The 20,848-nt window shown below is 46.4% G+C and overlaps 1 protein-coding gene across 12 annotated transcripts in view; it reads right to left on the bottom strand.

The window, feature by feature from the left end:
* The window catches only part of ADAMTS13 (ADAM metallopeptidase with thrombospondin type 1 motif 13), a 34,011-nt gene that overhangs the window by 8,412 nt on the left and 4,751 nt on the right, over positions 1–20,848 (bottom strand). For 6 of the 12 annotated variants that reach the window (XR_014559989.1, XR_014559990.1, XR_014559991.1 and 3 more), the window contains 21 exons: positions 20,316–20,399; positions 18,806–18,930; positions 17,930–18,076; positions 17,097–17,231; positions 14,897–15,047; positions 14,248–14,352; positions 13,806–13,957; positions 13,228–13,291; positions 11,601–11,730; positions 11,338–11,486; positions 9,506–9,626; positions 8,494–8,574; positions 6,905–7,086; positions 6,619–6,754; positions 5,741–5,870; positions 4,216–4,395; positions 3,453–3,642; positions 2,371–2,488; positions 1,249–1,378; positions 794–973; positions 427–609 (listed from right to left, as the gene is read on the bottom strand). Coding sequence is in view for 8 of the 12 variants with exons in the window: in XM_083721316.1 (XP_083577442.1) it covers positions 427–609; positions 794–973; positions 1,249–1,378; positions 2,371–2,488; positions 3,453–3,642; positions 4,216–4,395; positions 5,741–5,870; positions 6,619–6,754; positions 6,905–7,086; positions 8,494–8,574; positions 9,506–9,626; positions 11,338–11,486; positions 11,601–11,730; positions 13,228–13,291; positions 13,806–13,957; positions 14,248–14,352; positions 14,897–15,047; positions 17,097–17,231; positions 17,930–18,076; positions 18,806–18,930; positions 20,316–20,399 (2,873 nt within the window). In the remaining 4 variants the exon portion in view is untranslated. Of the gene's footprint in view, positions 1–426; positions 610–793; positions 974–1,248; positions 1,379–2,370; positions 2,489–3,452; positions 3,643–4,215; positions 4,396–5,740; positions 5,871–6,618; positions 6,755–6,904; positions 7,087–8,493; positions 8,575–9,505; positions 9,627–11,337; positions 11,487–11,600; positions 11,731–13,227; positions 13,292–13,805; positions 13,958–14,247; positions 14,353–14,896; positions 15,048–17,096; positions 17,232–17,929; positions 18,077–18,805; positions 18,931–20,315; positions 20,400–20,618; positions 20,637–20,664; positions 20,798–20,848 lie in introns of those variants that run through there. The other 6 variants (XR_014559988.1, XM_083721317.1, XM_083721314.1 and 3 more) reach the window with 5 other exon arrangements.

Below are 20,848 nucleotides of genomic sequence, written 5' to 3' on the forward strand. Positions count from 1 at the left end.
TGTAAAGAGCTGTTGCATGTTTTGGAGCCCTTGACATTTTGTTGTTGTTGTTGTTCTAGTGTCTTCATCTCAGTCTGAACCATTTGAATATAATTTATGCATAACTAGCAGCCTTGTAGCTGTCATGCCTTGGGAATTCTAAGAAACAAAAGAAAATCGTTGAAGATTTGAAAGGTTCAGTCCACCATCTTAATTCAAAATTGCTTTCAACTGTATTCCAGTATAGACAAAAACTTGCTCCTTCACCTCAGGAACCATCATGCTAAATTTGGTTGCAATATTCAAATGCACACTGAAAAAACAACTTTCCAAGATATATAGCACAGATAGATAAGCAGTCTATAAATTGGCTAAATAATAACAAAATAATATTTGTGGTGATGAGGAAAAGACTCCAGTTAAATGAATGCACAACTAATGAATGACCTTGGGGGACATGGTTCCAGGTTGCACACTTCCTGCTCTTCCGGGCGAGGCAAACTCTCACAGACTGTGTCTGGTAGAATCTCTTCCTCCGCCTTCTCCCCTGTTGCCCGTGCACAGTAGAGGACCTTGCGCATCACACCTCTACCACAACTGGTGCTACATGTGCCCATTTTGTAGGACCACCTGTAGGACCACAGAACCCAGTTGTTGAATCAAAAGCACTTGGGGGCCAACATGTGATTCCCACCCTCAGTTCCACCCACTGTTAACAGGCCAATCCCAGACCTGGCTCTAGAGATTATGAATTCATCATAAAAGACAAAGAACGCTCTCCTTGGCCACTGCCCTCAAAACAATTGGCACTTACCTGGCTGGGCATGGCTCCATAGCACATTCTCTGCTGCTGGCTGGCCTGTGTATCCGGCTACATTTCGAGTGAGGAAGTGTGCGGGTTGTGTTCTTGTCTCGCCGGACGCAGCGGACCGAGAGGGGTATCTTTCCTCCACCACAGGTCACAGGGCATGGAGCGAGTTCCTTGACTTCCCAGCTGGAGAAAGAGCAGGAAAGGAGGAGACAGACACAAATCAACTTATTCCATCAACGTCCTTGGGCTTGTGACAAAACCATGGATCCAGTCACTGGTGGCAAGCAGGAATAATCTCCAGGTGACCATCAGGCAAGGAATCGTTTGTAAACGCATGAGTGAGTAGATTCTTTTTTCTTTCTTCCGGGCTGCGAATGTGCCTCAAGGGCCTGTGAAAGGAATACAAGGCTAGATCTACAAGATTTATTCATACTTATGCTCATGCTATGCACTTTTACCTTGCTGGACATGGCGTGGGGTTACACAGTTCCAGCTGACTCGCTGGCTTTGGTGCCTGGTTACAACGTTCCTCCTCTGCTTCCTCTCTGGTGTCAAAGACCAGGCAGACATAGCTCAGCCTCATCAAGCCTGGGAAGAGAAGTGGCCAGAGTGGATTATGTAAAACTCCTTTGTTTCCCCCCAGGAGCCCACTTGATGAGCTCCAATTTCTTTTAATTCCTTCTCGCAGGGATACTGGATATTCCCTCTTTCCAGCTCTCAGCCTGGCAGCAGCCATTCCATCTGGCTGTGAAGCCAGCCAGGAGCACAGAAGGGAAGCAGTGCTATTCCACTGGCTCTGCTGAAAGACCAATTGATTTTGGTTCTCTCTTAACTGTCACCTAGCAGCCACCATCCAGTCAGGCTGCAGAGGAGAATAGCTATCAATGTTTTCCGTTTTTTAAGGGAAATTCCCTTCTCCCGAATAGGATTCCTCGCAAGAAAAGGGATAAGCTGACAGCTATGCAGAGAAGTGGGAAAGAAACAAGAAGCTACTCCACCAGTCATCTTTGGCTCCCATACAACTAGTAGTGATCATTCCATTGGACTGCAGCAGAAAAAGAGAATGGAAACAGCTATTCTACTGGCTCTACTATCAGTTGCATTTGGCTTCATCTCAACTCTCAGCTGGGCAGCAGCCATCCCATCAGGCTGCAGTAGAGTGAGGGTTGGGACTACATCAGCTCTGCTGAGAGACCAATTCCATTGAGCTTCTCCAGCCTTCAACTGCCATCTAGCCATGGCCTTTGCATTCCATCAGGCTAGTATCTAACATTAAGAACCAGTCCCTGAGCTTGCTTTTTCCTTTTCCCTCCTCATCCCTATTTTCTTTCATGTCACATCACTCAGGATAGACAGTTAGCCTATGGACAGGGATTGTCTTGCTTTATTGATCATATGTAAGCCACTCTGGGAACTGTTTTGTTTGAAGAGCAGAATGAAAATGCTTTGAAGTCAAACAAACAATTAGTGTAGGATAAGAGTGTTGTCAAGACAAAGCTCCCTTCTGGAAAATGATAATACACAAAATAGTCTTTGATGAGCTTATTAATGCACAAGAAGCACCTAGGAAACCACCTTACCTCCCCCGCAGGTGACAGGGCATGCTCCAGCCAAAGGGCTCCAGACATACACTGAGCGATTTCCAGTCTTATGAGGCCAAAAAGGGACCAAGAGCTCTGAGTGGGGCATCTCTTCCTGCTGCAGAAGAGCACAATATCTCATGGCAGGGAAACAAGTTAGGATGTGGAATGTAACATATCTGTCAAGGCTCCCCTTTAGGGAACCCAGGGGACTCCAGTTTTGGCACAGGGATCTTCTCAGCAGCTTCATCATACTACAGCTCCCAGGGTGATGAAGTATGTAGCATTGATGCATCCAGCTTGAGGATGCATCTATGCTACATAATTGACCAGGGGTCAGCAAACTCTTTCAGCAGGGAGCCAGTCCACTGTCCCCCAGACCTTGTGTGGGGGCCAGACTATTTTTTTTGGGGGGGGGAGGGAATGAACGAATTCCTATGCCCCACAAATAACCCAGAGATCCATTTGAACTAAAAGGACACATTCTACTCATGTAAAAACACGCTGATTCCCGGACCGTCCATGGGCCAAATTTAAAAGGCAATTGGACCGGATCCAGCCCACAGGCCTTAGTTTGCCTACCCATGTACTTGACCAACTTATTTTAATAGGCTACATTGTCTACAAAGTCTCATCCAGAAAACCATTTCATGTTACAAATATGCTGGGGTTTCTGTCAGTTGCAAAGCTATATTAGGAGTTGATGGAGAGAAAAGCTGAATAAGTGTATCAGACATGGCTTGAGCTTTAGCATACAGTGGCTACATTCAACTGCAATTGTATCTCCCGCAATATTTTTATTTTCCCTTCTATAATGCACTTTGTATGTTCTTTCCACTATTATATGCATTTTTATACACACTTTAGTACATGCATATTTTGGTATACGTGGAGAACTACATTGTCAACCTCAGAGAAGTGCAAATTTTGAACCATGGCTGCGTTTTAGTTTGTATATTGTTTTGAAATGGCAAATTAGGTAGATTTCTCTTCAGATGCAAACTAAACTGGGCTTTCCCTGCAACCCTAATTAGACTGGCCTTTAGTCCAGTCCAACAGAGCTCCTCCTATGCTCTACGTACCATGTTCCATCCCAAAGGGCAGATGTTCACCATGCAAGACACAAAGGCCAGGGGCTTCTCATCCGCTGGGCACAGGCTGGCATCCACAGTACTTTCCACCGCATCCCAGAGTTGAACACAAGTCAAATTCACTGGGGCAACCCCCAAGCCACAAATCGCAGAGCACTGGCCTGGCTCTGATTCCTTCCACCTGGATAGAAAGTAACAGCCATTACAGAATGGCATTGGCGACTTCTGGATTTCTCTGCAACAGATTCTATATTCACTGTGTGTTCGTGGGTGGAGAGATGGATAAGCTTTCCAAGTCTTTTATGGAATACAATGCTATCAATGTCTTCTAACCACAATGGTTTTGTTTTCCCTTCATTGTCTGCATCTGCAAGAGGGGAGAGTTGATGTTGAACCCAGGTCCTGCTTGCGGACTTGCCATTGGAGGAATCAGGTTGGCCACTATGAAAACAGGATGCTGGACTAAATTTTTTGGTCTGACCCAGTAGCCAGGCTCTTCCTATGTTCTCCTTGGATTAACTTAGAAATGATCGAAGTTTTCCTGGTGTAGTTGGGCGAGATCAGAGAAACCCCTCAATGTAATTTTGTGAGCCAAGTAAAGACTCATGGTTCCAGGTGTATGTGTGTGCCACCACCCATCTTCACCAATCACTGCACATTTCTGCAGTTCTTCCTTGCTCTTCCGCAGAATCACAGGAGGCCAAGACATTGGACAACCCATTGTCCCTTATGGGTGACTTATATGTTTACTTACCTTGGAAGACACATCTCAGTGTTGCAGGACTCGACAGCTGATGGTTTGGGAGCATCCACACATTCTGAATCAGGCAGGGTCACATTCAATCCTCTTTCTTCCTTTGTACAGTAAACCAGTCGCTCCATCACACCACCGCCACAGGGGACGCTGCAGGGCCCAAAGTACTCTGCTACCCATCTTGGAGAAAACAGGAAGGGCCTGTCACACCCACCCACAGTCATGCAGGAAGTGGCATCAGGAACACAGGAAGCTGCCTTATAACAGAGTAAGAGCTAGGGGTGGGCGATATACCCAGAACTGGTTTGAAGTCCGTATCATATCGGTTTCATAATTCTTGACCTGGCAATATATCACGAATCATGATGTGTGCGTGTTTATGTGCTATACAAAAATCACAATGTGGGGAAAGCCAACCAATGCCTCTACAAAGCTTCATCCTTATTTCAGTCATTGGGATGTATTGGTATATCACCAATGTTTAACTGGCGATATATCACAAGGTTGAAAACCAGATATCGCCCAGCCCTGTTCAGAACATTGATTTGAATAGCACAGTAATGTCTTCAGTGACTGGCAGTGGCTCTCCAGGGTTTCAGAAGAGTCTCTTCCAGCCCCACTTGGAGATGCCATTGGGGACTGAACCGGGAACCTTCTGCAAGCAAAGCAGATGCTGAGCTGCTGCAGTTTACTTGAAAAGAAATCAATATTCTAGTCCTTGTGGTTCTGAGTACAGGGGATGAAATAAAAAGGAATGTTGGAAGCTGCCTTCCAACAGACCACTGGTTTATCTAGCTCAGTAGTGACTCTCCAGCATTTCAGGCAGAGAGTCTCTCCCAGCCCAAGCTGAAGATGCTGGGGGTTGAACCTGGGACCTTCTGCATGCAAGGAAGATGCTCTTCCTGGGACTCTGTGCCACCTAGTAAAACCACTGCACCACACTTGCCTAGCCAATTCTAGCAACCAAACTGGAATATTAGGACTAGTGGATTCATGCAGAGTTGGTTTTCTGAGCTAGCTTCAATATGTACACATCTCCTAAATTAAATTATATTTACTGTTAGGACATAAGCTAACATAGGAAGCTGTCTTATACTGACCCAGACTGTTGGTTACCCAACTCACTGTCTACACTGACAGTTCTTTGGAGTTTCAGAGGATTCTTTTCAGCCCTAGCTGAAGATGCTGGAAACTAAATCTGGGACCGTCTGCATGGAAACCATGATCTACAACCCTTTCATAGAAAGTTGCTTTGTACCTAGTCAATCCATTGTTCCACCTAGCTCAATATTCTCTGCGCACGCTGGCAGTAGTTCTCTTGGGATTTCAGGCAGGGAACATCCCCAGCCCTAACAGGATTGAACTTGGAACCTTCTGTATGCAAAGCAGATATTCTACCACTGATACCCTACTTTAGCCTTTTCAGTGATGGCAGCGATGGGCTATGCTGAGGCTTTTGAAGATGAACATGGGTCACCTGGGCTCTTCCTTTCCCACAAAGAGAACTAGCAGAACCTTTACTCACTGGGGCTGGCAGGGGGCCACAGCACAAGGCTCTTGCCTGGCAGGGGGCCTTGGGGTCTTCAGACAATGTAGGTCATCCGTCATTTCATTCCTTGCCTTGTCAAAGCAGGAGTAACTGACCTTCAGAGCACCTGCAAAATATGAAGTGTAAAGGAGATCAAGATTTGCCAGAAGGAAAGAGGGGAGTCAGTGCTGATTGGACAGAACAGCTATGGGTGACAAGACAGACAATATTAAAATAGATGGCCACAACTAACAGGTTAGTTATTTTCTATGGGTCTACTCTAAGTAGAACTTAGATACAACTAATTGCTTTTCAGTACATACTTTGCCACGTGAAATATGCATCTTTGTACAAATTTAATCCAAAAAAGCTCATTTTTGTGCACATCTCAACCCCAAGCACACATATTGCCACTTTTTCTTTTTTTTTGGACTCAAGGAATTTGAGAGTGGCAAAACTGGAAAGTTAATGCCTTTTAGCCCTGAGTAGGGTGGATCAGGTTAGTCCACTTAGAACTGTGTACCAAATGAAATTCTCAACCATTCTCATCCAACCCCTTGCAGGAAACCTGAGGCTATAACATCCAGTGGTGTCAATTGGGAGTGGTGGGGTGTGCAAGAAGACCAAGAGGAGGTGGAGCCATAGCCAATGACAATAACCCTTGCAACTAAGGAGGAGGCTGACAAGTGGGGCCTGTGGACTATATTTAAGTAAGAAGGTAGACAGAGGTTGGTGAGACAGTGTTCCACTTGCTCCAGTGCACCTTTATTAAGTCAGCACCCTGGAGAGCAATCCCACCTCTGCGCTCAAATAACTTCATCACAGAAATGTCCCATTCACAATTGAGTGTGGAGCCAGAAAACAATGTGCCTCACCTTCCCCACAGCTCACAGAGCAGGGGCCAAGCTGGGGTACCCATGAATGTACCTCTTTCTCACTTGGTCTGAAGTAGCTGAAGGAAATGTCTGGGCTAGTGGCAGCCCCATACTCCTTCCCATATTTCCTATACACCTAGAAGGGAAAAGCAACCAGGGTTTGAATGGCACCCAGAGATCAACCAACGGCTTGGCTGATTTCAATGGGTTTAAGAGGGAGTGGGAAAACTCAGGCCCACAGGCCAAATGACCTGCCAGCCCTCTCTATCAGGCTGTACCGTGTTACCTGTATTTCTATGTCCTCCTGCATTGGCCCATTCACATGAATCTCCTCCAAGCTTGGCAGGTTCTCCACAGTGAGAAAGACCTTGTATTCTATCTGATTGTCTTCCAGGGCTGAGGGGTACGTGATGTTGAAAGAGATTCTGCCTTTCCCTGCCACTACATACTGCCCTTGTACCTTCACACCTAGAAGGAGGCAACAGCAATGTGTCACCACAAGGGATGGGAGATACCCGCTTTTCAACATTGCGATGCTATCACCAGCAAAACATTGCAGTAGAGTAATATATCATGATGTCTGAAAATGAAGAGGAAGGAGGACTTCAAAGCAGATTGAACTGGCTCAGTACAGTAGCCAGCCAGCCCTTCGTAGTCAATCCTCCTTTGCGGCACTGATGGCATAGCATATACCGACAGCATTGCCTCGCCTCAGCGCCTCTCACCGCCCTGAAGCAGGTGACCAGCTCCCTTCTAGCCTACCCCATGGACCTTGCCGCACTTCATGGAGCACCTGACATTGCCGATGCCCCAGCCAACCCCGCTACCTCCATCTTGCGGGCAGCAGATTGAGGGGAAACGGGTGCCACTGCCACCATGAAGGCCTAGAGGTGAGGAAGAGGACCCAGCGCTGCTCCCCATGTGCTCCCACCACAGGGATTCAAAGGACACGGCCCTGCCTTCGCTTCCCAGCACCCAGTGTGAGGCAGAAGGAAGGAGGCAGCTTGCTTGCTTGGCTGGAGAAGCAATGGCACTGACAGGCGAAAGAGCCTCCCCCTCCCTCCCTCCCCAGTCTGAGGAGAGCTGAGGACTGAGGAGGCCATGCGTGAAACACTGGCGACACCTGCTGGGCTTCATTGTATATTGCCTACCTTAAAACTGAAATTGTCACCGCTATGACCCGTTTCAAACCCAGTTTCGGGCGATGTTTGCCCAGCCCTATTCTCCACATCTAATTGGTACAGCTTTTGCTGTGAATATAAGCATATTAAAAATGGAGCTTTGCAAAAGCATGGCTTAGTAGGTACAATCCCAAGACATTTGTTTTTGGATTGGCTTTTGGTTAAAGGAAACTGGGGTGGTTGCTACATTGGAATATTGGGGTTCCCATAAAATGATGCGTTTGTTGAGCATTCATCCTGATTTCCTTGGGCAAAGTTTATGCAGAGGCCAGACAACGTACCCTATTAACTGAGCTGTTGTTCAGAATTGTCTGCGGAGAGATTATACATCAAATGAGAGCATTCATCCTGATTTTCTTGTGTGGTGTTTATTCATTTATTCCACTTTTTAATGCATTTCCCCGTCACTTTCATTACCACAAAAAGACATATTTTTCTTTTAAAAAGTGAATTTGTTGTGCTAGAGCGACAGAGTACTTTAATCTACTTTAATTAAGCAAATGTATATTTCTGGTTTGTGACTGATTTTTCCTGCAAAATGTTTGCATTCTCGAGGCAATCTCGTATGGGTTTGCGTTAGAAATTATTGAGGTTGGTTGTGGCAGTCTTAAAGCAGCTTTACTATCTGCAGCTTTGTCTTATATGTTTAAAGGATTTCAGTTTGTTTGTTAAAAAGCTGCATTACTAAACTCACCCAAATGCGTGAACAGTGGGTTCCGGTTGACCACATGGACCATGGTGGTGTTAGGAGGGAGCCTCAAAAATGTAACGTACTCTGGAAGGGGGACAAAAGAGAAGGGAGAAACGGGGCACATTTATACCAAAGAAGATCCAAGAAAGGAAAAACGAGAGGCAGGAGAAGATGTCTGGAGCTAAAAATGTGTGGGATTGAGGCACAACCAGGCAAAGTGGAAAATTCCATTTAAAAATAGAAGCAGAAATTGCTGGTGCTTATTTGCTTGGCCTGTGTTTGGAATGTAAATCAATCCAGCAAATACCGATTGGTAATTGGTGGTGTTTTCAGTCCTCAAAGGATGTGTAATTGATTACTTCCTCTCATGCGCCCTCAGTTTAAATTGTGCTTTCTTTGTATTCAAATGAATGATGAGGAAATTATTATGTCGTTCATTGCATTAAATTTGTAACTTACATGTGATATGATAATAATATAATAATTTATTATTTATACCCCTCCCATCTGGCTGAGTTTCCCCAGCCACTCTGGGCAGTTATATGGAAATTACCGTATTATTTAACCTACATGAAATAGCAGAAAGCAAGGCAAATAATATATTACCTGGCGGAAACTGAACTGCAGGGGCAAGGAAACAGTGATGGTTGGGATAAGAACAGCTCAGAATGGAAGTTGCTGACTTTGCACAGCCCCAGCCATGTGACATTCAAAGCTATGCCAAAGCTATGCCAAAAGATTTCAGCGTCCCAGTGCAAAAAATGGTTTTAATTTTTTTACTTTTAATCACTGAACTAAACTTAGATCCAAGCAAAATTTCAGTTTGCAAATTGTTTTGAGATAACCCGATTTCTTCCCCATCCCTACCAGGAGCCACTCACTATATTTCGGCTTAACCTACCTTCCAGGCTTGTTCTGAATGTAATGAAGAAAACAGTGCGCTCCATTCTTGGAGGAAAAAGAATAATGAAAATGTAACATTTAGAAAAGAAAAAGAGAAGGAGCAGTGCTATACCTCTGGATTTTCCTTCTGCGTAGGAGTCCTTCACACCGAAACAGGTAGTGTTGTCTCCACCACATACTCGGCACATATCCATCCTCTTCACGGAATCCATCCTACCGTCACAACCAAACATCTGGGCAAGAAAGAAAGAAAGCTGCTTCAGTTGCGCCCAGGAAATGACGGAGCCACAACTGGCCTAATGCAGTGATAGGATATAATTAAGGTCCCCAGCATGGTGCCCATGGACACCATAGGGCCCTCAATCCACCACCCCTTAGTTTCTGCCCCTCCCTCTCCCTCCCACTAAATGAGTTGTTTGGACTTTGGGCAGTGTTGTCTATTGTGGGGAAGTTGCCTGCCTGTTTTTTAAATATATTTTTACTTATTGGGGGAGTTGCAGGTTTTGGGGGGGGTGTTCTAAGCATTGCCATTCCCCCTCCCCCCAAGAAATGTATATTCTGTGCAGCCCATTGCAGTTTACTAGATAAGAAGAGTTTTACTGTATCAGGTGAAAGGCCTATCTAGTCCAACGTCCTGTTCTCACAATGGCCAGTGAAAGAACCACTACAGTGGCAGAGCTTCTGCTTTGCACGCTGAAGGCCTTAGGTTCAATCGCTGGCATTTCCAGGTAAAGGTGGGGGAGAACTTGGTCTGAAATCCCGGAGTGTGCTACCAGTCAGTGTAGACAATACTAAGCTGGATGGACAAAGGGGTTGACATGGAATAAGGCAGCTTCCTGTGTTCCTAAGGTGTTCCTTTCTCTTCTGTGCAACTGGATGATGGGGGAAACAGGGAGGCATAATTTTTTAATGTATTTTTATTAAAGATTTTATTGATTTACAGATGTGTAATCTCTCTCTCATATTTCTTTCCATGTAACATTTTTACAAATCAGTTTCATTTGTTGAGACATTAGGAAGAAAAGGGGGGTCGGGGGGAAGATGGGTGAAGTGGGGTCGGGTGGCAATGTTTCTATTTTACTTAATGTATGTAGGGTTTGGTGTCAGCGCTGCTTGTGCTGTTCACTTGTGTTCCTTTGGTGGTGAGAGAGGTTGGGGTTGGCCTAGGGTGTGGTTGTTTGTTTGTGATTGGCTGTGGTGATCTTTGTTTTTGTATGTGAGTTTTGGATCAGGTTAGCCATATTGATTTACCGGTATATGCTGTTGGTGGATTATTGTCATTGTCTTGTTGGATTGTGTATGTGATAAAGGGGAGCCATACCGGGGTAAAGGTGTCTTCTTCTGTTTGTCCCCGTGTCAGTTTCAGTTTATTGGTTAATTTTTCTAGTAAGGCTGTTTACAGGGAGGCATAATTAAGGGTTGCCACCTTTTCCTTTCAGCCTTGCTCCTGTGCCTTTAACAGCAGCCAGGAAAACTAAACCGAGTGTGTTTAACAGGTTATTTCTTTTAACAGGTTATTGCTCAATTCCTCCTCGTGGGATTCCCACTGGGGCATCTGAAAGATGAAGATGCTGGACCGGATGAGTCACTGGCACAATCCAGCCGGGCTATTCTTAAATTCTTATGTTCAATAACAAAGCCTTGTTTTTTTATTTTATGTTATGCCTTCAGCTCTTAATCTTTTGAAAGCATATTTTTATGCAGGGAGCAACTAATGTGAAATGAATCATAATAATTACATAAATGCACAAGCAAAGCTTTTCCTGTCCTGGAGATACATTATAGGGAAAGCTTCACTGGGCTGAGTCACTGAGAAGACAAACTAAGAATGGGTGCAAGACAGAAAAAGGCACAGGATTAAAAAAGCAACAACTCCAGCACCTGCCTACCTTAATGAAGTGCCAGATGTTCTCTGGCACACCTCTGCATGGTTATTGTTCTTACCCTGCAGCTGCCCATCACACACAGGCCAACCGCTGTCTCTTCTGCAGGGCTGCTCAGCTCACACCTTGTTCCATCTGTGAATCGATCCCCTCGGCTCACCATGAAATTCTTTCCAGATGCCCTACACATGTGTTTGCACATGGCATCTCCTGTGATGGGTAGAAAGTGCTTAAGAGTTTTAGTGTGACAATGAATTTAAATAGTATTGAGGAAATGTTAGAACTCCCCACCCCCTTTTCATAAAACTCCCAAATCTGGATTACCTTTGGTGTAGCCAACAGCCGACACCCACTTATAGAAGGATGGGAACTCAAGGCTGAGGTAAAGTGGTTTCATATCCGTCAAAGCACATTGTTCATCCATGAAACCCACCTGGGTTGTCGTTGGGCAGGGCTGTGGAAGAGGAGACAGATCAAATGGCTGAGATTAAACATGCCATTTCATACCACCATAACAGCTGGGCTGCTCTTTGCTTTGGGGGAACAAGTAAATGGACCATTATTCTAACCACAAGTTGGAGTTGGAGGCAAGTCCTGCTGATTTAAATGGAGCTTAATTCCAAGTAGGGGCTTTTAAGGGATGAATATCATGTCCCAAACCTGAATCAAGGAGATAGCATCAAAGGAGAGGCAGTGCTTTTAGAGATAGATTGTCAGGTGGGAAGATGGGGTACTTAACCCTTCCTGTGTCCACCACCTATTCCCTCAATTTAAGCAAGTACACACATATTCTAATTCTAGTTGCTAATACTCTTATGCAAGGAACCCTGACAGTTAAGTCCAGTCGCAAACGACTCTGGGGTTGCGGCTTTACAGGCCAAGGGAGCTGGCGTTTGTCTACAGACAGCTTCCGGGTCATGTGGCTAGCATGACTAAGCCACTTCTGGTGAAATCAGATCATTTACCTTCCCGCCAGAGGGGTACCTATTTATCTACTTGCACTTTGACGTGCTTTCGGACTGCTAGGTTGGCAGGAGCTGGGACCGAGCAACAGGAGCTCACCCCGTCGTGGGGATTCGAACCACTGACCTTCCGATCGGCAAGCCCTAGGCTCAATGGTTTACACCACAGTGCCACCCACGTCTCATATGCAAGGGACCACATCCATGCAATTCCCTTATGTAGCCATGTTCTACCCTAAGACCATCCATAACTATCTGGAGCATGTTTAGGGAAGCTTTTAATGTTTAATAAAATATTTTATTTTAATATTTTGTTGGAAGCCGCCCAGAGTGGCTGGGGAAACCCAGCCAGATGGGCGGGGTATATATTATTATTATTATTATTATTATTATTATTATTATTATTATTATCATCATCATTATTGCAACCTCTATACATGCTCCATTGGGAAGAGCTGTATAGCTCAGGGGTGAACAGTCATGTAGAGCTGGGAAAGGCTTTTGCCTGAAACCCTGGAGAGTTGCTACCAAACAGTGTATGGACAATAATAAGTTAGCTGGACCAATGGTCTGACTCGGTATCAGGCAGCTTTCTATACACCTGAGATTTTCTCTACAGCTTGAGGACTAGAAACTTGACACAAAGCTAGGAATTAGAGGTCTACGTCTGTGGATGCTGAACTAGACTCCTCACCAATGTAAGAAGAGCCTGCTGGATCAGACCAGTTGCTTATTTAGTCCAGCATCCTGTTCTCCACAGCGGCCAACCAGATGCCTATGGGAAGCACGCTAGTGGGATCTAAGTGCAACAGCGTTCTTCCCTCCTGTGATTTTCCAGAAACTGGCATAACTGGTACATTCCACATGTAAGAAATCATGGAAGACAACACAGAGCCTATGTATATGAAGAGTGTCCTGAGATTTACAAAAGGAAAAGCTGCCAGGGCTTTCTAAACAGAGGACAGAAGCAAAAATGGCTGCCCTCCTACCTGTTCATTACACATCTCTGCTTGCAAGTCTTCTCCCTCACACTCATGTCCACCAAAAGCAGGTCTGGAAGGAAAGGACACCTTTGTATGTGTGGCAGGAGGAGAGAGGATCTTAATCACACCCACACTGTACATTTAAAGCAAGTCCTGACCCCAATCCTGGGAACTGTAGTTTCTTAAGGGTGCTGGGAATTGTAGCTCCATGGGGATTCTTTGCATTGGGTGAGTGAAATATGCTTTAAATGAATGGTGTGTGAACCATCAGATCCCAGTTTCTGAAGCGAAGCTGCTCTCTGAGCATAGACAAGATGCTGGTCAGCACAGACCCGGGACATACCTGGCCATCAAGCAGCTTTGCCCAGGAGTCACGGAAGGACCTATGAATATGCACTGCGCTACTAAGCAGACATTTACACATCTCGTTTCAATTAAGTGCCGCAGAGGCTGTCCCACTGGGGTGAATGGAGCTTTGCCCCACCATCCTCAGTCCCCTTGCATCCAACTCTCTCCCAGGTTCTATGGCTCCCTTTGAACACAGTCCCCCCAAAAAAACACTGCTCTAACAAGGACTTACTCACCTGGGGTTGTTGCACTGTCGCCGCCTGGCCACGACTCCCCCACCACAGCTCCGGGAGCAGGCAGTAAAGGCAGTCCAAGTAGACCACTTCCCATGGACTGCTGCAATAGGAATCAGTTCTTCCAAAGATCTACAGCGGCCTTTGGAGCACCACTGGAAGTGAGAACAGCACGGCCATCAAGCACCAGGACAGCAGCACAACTAAGGCCATGGAGGTGTGAACCCAGAAGGGCCACAGAGAAGCTAAGCAAAATGCATGTAGCTGGACTCTCAACTCCCATCACCCATGACCACAACATCTGAAGGACTACAGGTTCCTTAGACTGATGGGACTCCCATCAGTTCAAGGCAGCCTGGCCGACATTCAGGGAGCTAGACATCTAGAGGGACACAATGTCCTCATCCCCATTCTACTGCTGTTTCATATCAGAAGACACATTTACCTTGTTGATTCCACATTCAGTGCCATCCAGGAGGGGAATGAGGATCCGAGTGCAGCTGGATTGGTCAGCTGGATTAGTGTGGCAAGAAAGAACTTTGCACATATCCTAGAAATAGGAGAAGCGGGGAGGAAGATAGGTGACCTGCTGCTTTACTGGTTATTATTTATTTGACTTAGGGAAAACATGGGAGTGGGGAGTGTAAGGGAAACCACTCCCACAGCCTCAGCACACTGCCATAACACTGGCCTACCTTACTGGGGTGTTGTCCAATATGACAAAAATAACGTACATGATATGCTTTGAACATGCTAAAATGCAAAGTGAATCTGAGAGCCAGTGTGGTGGTGTGTCAGATTAGGATCTGGAAGACCAGAGTTCAAATCCCCTTCTCAGCCACAAAGCTCACTGGCTGATCTTGGGCCACTTACCATCTCTCAGTCTGTCCTACATGACAGAACTGTTGCAAGGATAAAATATTGGGGGGGGGGGGGGCGACAGGTGCGAAGGGAGAAGCAAAATATATGACTCCTTGAGCTTTTTGAAGAAAATATGAAATAAAAATGTAATACGTAACTGAATTGGAAATGCTATGATTATGACTATTTGCATGTAATATCAGCATGACCCAGCAGATAAATGTAATACATACAATGTCGTGCCTGGAGAAAGTGCAAGCTGTAGCTCCGCCCCCAAAGGCCGTTTTGCACTGCTCATCCACCCCATAATAAAGGCCTGGCTTCCCTCCTGGGATATTGTCCTTAAGGTCTGGCAAGTCATTTGTGCAGCTTGCTTGGCCTGTACTGGGGAAAAACCAAGACAGAAAAACTGCTTGTGGATTAACTTCAAGGAGTGCCAACTCTTATTAAATGGGCTCCATCATAGTCCAGATGCTAGGGCAGGGCTATGCAGAGGGAAAAGGCGGAGTCAGGAGTGGTGTGGCCTTTTTTGCTGCTTGAAGCAGAATGGAAAGTGTTGCCTGGTTGCTGCTGTACCTGCTTCTCTGCCCGCCCTGCTACCTCCACCACTGGCGGAAAAGCGGTCCCTGCATCTGCACCAATTTGCATGAATCTTGCTGAAATCAAACTGGGATATTGCCTTTGGGGTTTTCAACCACCTCAGTCTGCTTAATGGTCGAGCCACTCTGGGCGGGGTCATGTAGATTACTCAACTCTCAGATGAAGGAGATGGGGCTATGCAGATAAGTCTTACCTCAGCTCTCACTGGCTGTCATTGAGTTCTATGGGGCTGAGCGAAGCCACCCGGTGGAGCTGTTTATAATATGCAGATGAAGTGGGATGGTCTATTCAGATAGGAGCTGGCTGAGCTCTCAGGGACTGCAGTTTAGTATTTGCCAATGAAGGAAGTGGGGCTATGCAATTGAAGGCTGACTCAGTTCTCAGTGGCTTCCACTGACTTCTATACACTGGCGAAGGAAGAGGCGTGTGGGGGGAGCACACTGCCCCCGGCAGCGCGATCCCGGCAGGGTGCCATTGCGGTTGCCCCCCCCACCCGCTCTGCGTGCCCTGCCCCCCCCGTAGGCTATGCGCCCCACCCCCAGGATGCGTGCCAGCCCCGCCCCCGTCTGCTCTCCGCCCCCCCCCCCCGCCGGAGCATGAAGCTCCGGCACTGCTTCTATATGAATCATTAACTTGCCCTGGGGCTTTGCTACTGATGAGTTAATAAGATTATATTAATATTATAATAATAAAAAAGAGGATGGAAAAGGAAGAGTCCCTTATAGCAGGAGATATTTACCCAGTTTTATTTCCCCACACCCTGTGGAGAACAGATCCTGAAATACAGCGGTACCTCGGGTTACATATGCTTCAAGTTACATACACTTCAGGTTACAGACTCTGCTAACCCAGAAACAGTACCTCGGGTTAAGAACTTTGCTTCAGGATGAGAACAGAAATTGTGCTCCAGCGGTGCGGCGGCAGTGGGAGGCCCCATTAGCTAAAGTGGTGCTTCAGGTTAAGAACAGTTTCAGGTTAAGAACGGACCTCCGGAATGAATTAAGTACGTAACCAGAGGTACCACTGTAACTTCTCCATGTCTGTAGGTAAAGCACCCCTGGAAAGTTAAGTCCAGTCAAAGACGACTATGGGGTTGCAACACTCATCTCGCTTCAGGCCAAGGGAACCAATGTTTATTCACCGACAGCTTTCCGGGTCATGTGGCCAGCATGACTAAACTGCTTCTGGCACAACAGAACACCATGACAAGTGCCAGAGCACACAGAAACGCCATTTATCTTCTTGCCGCAGTGGTACCTATTTATCTACTTGCGCTGGTATGCTTTTGAACTTCTAGGTTGGCAGAAGCTGGGACAAAACAACGGGAGCTCACCCCGTCATGCAGATTCAAACTGCCAACCTTCTGATTGGCAAGCCCAAGAGGCTCAATGGTTTAGACCACAGTGCTACTGGTGGTCTTCCTGTATACAGACTGATGTGATCCCAGAATCCCATTGTTAAAATGATCTATAAAAAGTGTATGTGGCTTCTCTTGCCTGGTGTTTTGTTTCCATTAACTGTGTGCCCAGGACCAAGTGAAGGATGGTCCATTAGGAGGTGAGAAGGGCACAGCCCTGCCAATCTCAGTCTCTCCCCCCCCCCCGGCATACCCCCACCTGGCTGCCTTCTTACTTACAACCATTCCAGGGGGTGGGAGCACTCAGCAGGGTGGATGATGGGGGAAAAACAAAAATTAGTTGGCTCTGATGTTGGCTGGCTCACCCTACTATTGTGCTCCTTACCTTCTGCCCTACCAGTCTCAAGGAACACCAATCCACCACAGCCCAAGAGGTTGCAAAAGACATGGTCCGAAGCGCCCCTTGGCCTTTTTACCTGACAAATGTTAAGAACTGCTCTCTGCTACAGGCGGACCAGGTCAAATCCACACTGTTGTGGCCACCTTCAGAGCCCATGATGTGCCCATCGCCTGCACATCGGTTCCCTTCTCCGTCATGCTGGATCCCAAAGCTGCAATGAAAATTAAAAGGGAAGGAATGAAAGGAAGGAAGGAAGGAAGGAAGGAAGGAAGGAAGGAAGGAAGGAAGTGTGAATGGGGGGGAGAGAGGGGGGATGAATCTGAACTTAAATTCTGTGGTTTATTTCTGCAAATCATGGCATGAACCTTGCTTGACCCTGGTACCAGCCTTATCACAAACATATTTTGAAAGCCAGTCAGGAAGACATCCTGAGCTCCTCACACCTCGTAAAGGTCAGCACAAGGTAATCAAGTTATAACTCCAGCAAAAGATCCCAAACCTCTCTGTAATGTGTGTATGAATACATTTCCCAGCACCCTCAGCAAACTACAGTTCCCAGGATTCTTTGAGCAAAGTCATGTGTTTTAGATGCACTTTAAATGTGTGCTGTGGATCTGCCCTTAGCTTTGTATGTTCCCTCAAAACACAAGAGGCCTTCCAGCCTTCATTACATATCTTTAGGCGTCAGGCAAAAACATTTCTCTAAAACCAGGCCATTGGCTGATTAAACATTCTATGACCTTTTCAATGCATTTATGAAAGGGGAAGTTATTGATTTGTTTTTGATCATGCATTTTGTATTTTCATTTGGTATTTTTAATATTGTGAACTGCCCTGTGATCTTCGGATGAAGGGTTGTATACAAATTCAATAAATAACAATGATGAGATTAATTCCTTGCCCACTGACCTGTGACCGATCTCGTGGGCAATGGTAACTCCCAGACCAAATCCAGTGTCCTTGGTGATGACGCAGCTCCAGGAACTGGAACAGGCCCCGCCCAGCTGAGTGACACCACGCACTTGCTTGTTTCCATCAGGTAATTCCAGGTCAAATCTAAAGCAAAACAGGTAAAGAGGAAGAACACTAGAGCAATGGGATGGGGAGCTCCTCCAGAATGTATTTTGTGGGAGTGCAAGTGCAAACTGGAAAATTTAGGTGTGTACAATTAAAGTGGGATTAAAGAACTCTGTTGCCCTAGCGCAACAAATCTACTTTAAAACAAAGCTTGACTTTTTTGAAGTTAGGAAAGTGGTGGGGAAATGCATTGAAAAGTGCAGCATTAAGAAATGACTAATGGAAAGACATATAAACTTCCTGCAAGCAAATCAAGCTGGATGTTCAATAAAGACAGGCATTGTCTAACCACTGTGTAAGTTTTGTGCAAGCAGATCATGGCAGTTGCTCAGTAAATATGTTGTCTCGAGGAGCCCAGTCAGATGGAGAGATAGGAAACCAGTGGCTCTCCCCATGCTGTTGGACTACAATTCCCATTATCCCCTTTCCACTAGCTGTATTGGCTGGGGCTGATGGGACTTAAGAGTCTGGAGGGCCACAGTTTTTCCTGACCCTGGACAAGGCTATCAAGAGCTGCTTTGCAGTTCCATGGCATTGCAAGACCTACTGAGCTGCTAAGTTCCAGCACTGGGTGCTCTCACACCATCCATGTAGGGACCATGTGCTCATGGGAGAGGTTCAGGCAAGCAAAACTTGGAACACACTGGGCCTATGGTCCACCTTCCATTACACATCACTCAAAGAAAGGAGAGAGAGAGCTTAATTTACCTGGTCACGTACAGAACTAGATCTGCATGGTGAGGATCCGAATCATTCTCAGGGTTGACTTTCCCAGCCCATTTGCAAATGCTGATGATTGAGGAAGTGATGTTGGTAGAGATGTCGATGCCTTCCTAGAGAGAGGGTGTTCACTGAGGCCACTTTAGTCTCAGCGGTGCCCTTGTAAAACTCAGCAGGGAGTAGGATGGGCACAAACGAGAATTAGTTGTCTCTGGTTCTCAATGGCTATGGCTCTGCATGCCATGGACTGGGGGTCCATCTACTGTTTGGGCTCCTTGCCTCCCCCTACCCATCCCAATGGCCAACAACCACCCAATTAGGGACGTCATTCATGAGTTGGATTTATTTCATTTACTGTTCATGAGTTATTGATCCTAGCATGGCTCATGGCTCCCTTTAATATTTTAATCTAAGTGCTAGTTTGTTCCTGCCTGAGTAGGGTTCTGGATCTGAGTGCACACATATCCATATGAGCTTACTAGGCCTGGAGGTTTCCAGTAGGGCACTCTACTGACCCTAGAACCTAGAAGTCCCTAGAACCTGAGGGTGTCATGAGCCAGGGCCAACTAAAACCTGGAGCTGACTAGGGCTGGGTGATATCTGCTTTTCAACACTGATGTATCACCAGCCAAACATTGTGATATAGTGATATATAATGATGTCTGAAAATGAAGAGGAAGGAGGACTTCAAAGCGGTTTGAACTATCTCAGTACAGTAGCCAGCCAGCCCTCCACAGCCATTCCTTCTTTGTACCACATTGTAGTTTCTATCTGCACTGATGGGACAGCATATACCGACAGTATCACCTCACCTCAGCGCCTCACACTGCCCCCAAGCAAATGCACTGGTTCCCTTCTAGTCTACCCCATGAACTTCACTGCTTCATGCTGCACCTCATAGTGCCAGCGCCACAACCAGTCCCACAACCTCCATCTTGCGGGCAGCCGCTTGAGGGGAGAAATGGGGACGGCCACTACCACCAAACCACCATGAAGGCCTGGAGGCGAGGAAGAGGAGCTAGCACTGCTCTTGCCGCTGCTCCCTGCGTGCTGCCTCCTCAGGGGCTCAAAGGACTCGGCCATGCCTCTGCTACCCAGCACCAAATGTGAGCCAGAAGGGAGGAGGCATCCCACTTGTTTGGCTGGAGGAGGGATGGCGCTGGCAGGCAAGTGGGCAGGTGGGCGAGCGAGTGAGCCAGTGCAGGACTCAAGAGGTAGGTGCAGACACGGACCACTCCAGTATCTTAGGGGATGGCTGGGCAGTGGAGGGAGGGAGGGAGGGAGGGAGTGGGCCTCAGGTGGCCTTGCATGGCTCTCTGAGGAGAGCTGAGGACTGAGGAGGCCATGCATGAAACACTGGTGACACCTGCTGGCTTTCACAGTATATTGCCTTGCCTAAAAACGTGAATTTGTCACTGTGATGCAGGTTTCAAAACCATTGTCAGGGGATGAATCAATACATCGCCCATGCCTAGAGCTGACATTTATTTATTTATACCTCAGGTTCAGTGAGGACAATCATTTGGACTAGATGAACCCTGAACTGTGCTCCCAGTGACGCATCTCGAAGAAGCTCGGCTCCCTGTTGAGAAAAAGAAAGAAAGCTTAAGGCAAAGGTGGGGAACATGTGGCTCTCTTAGATGTTGTAGGACTACAGCTCCCATCAGCCCCAGCCAGCATAGCCAACCGTCATAGATGGAAGGAGTTTTAATCTAACTTTACATGGAGGGATATAAGTCCCTGGTTTAGGACAAAGCTATGAGCATATCAACAGCTGTAGATGAATTACAGTGCAGAACACAAGCCATTTCAACTGGTTCTGTGAAGCTTTGGAAGGAAAGGGCTACCTTTTAAACACTGGTTTATTGCATTCTCTGTTGCAATAAATGTGAGAGCTGAAACAGTCTCAGAAATGCTGTTAAATGCTCGGAAAAAGTCAGAAGCCCAAGTTCCTCAACTAAGTTTATTCAACATTTGTCAGTGACAACAGCTCACTCATAGGAACACAAGAACCAAACTGACTGGACGATA

The sequence above is a fragment of the Podarcis gaigeae genome, assembly GCF_964106915.1.
Source record: "Podarcis gaigeae genome assembly, chromosome: Z".
Taxonomy (NCBI): Eukaryota; Metazoa; Chordata; class Lepidosauria; order Squamata; family Lacertidae; genus Podarcis; species Podarcis gaigeae.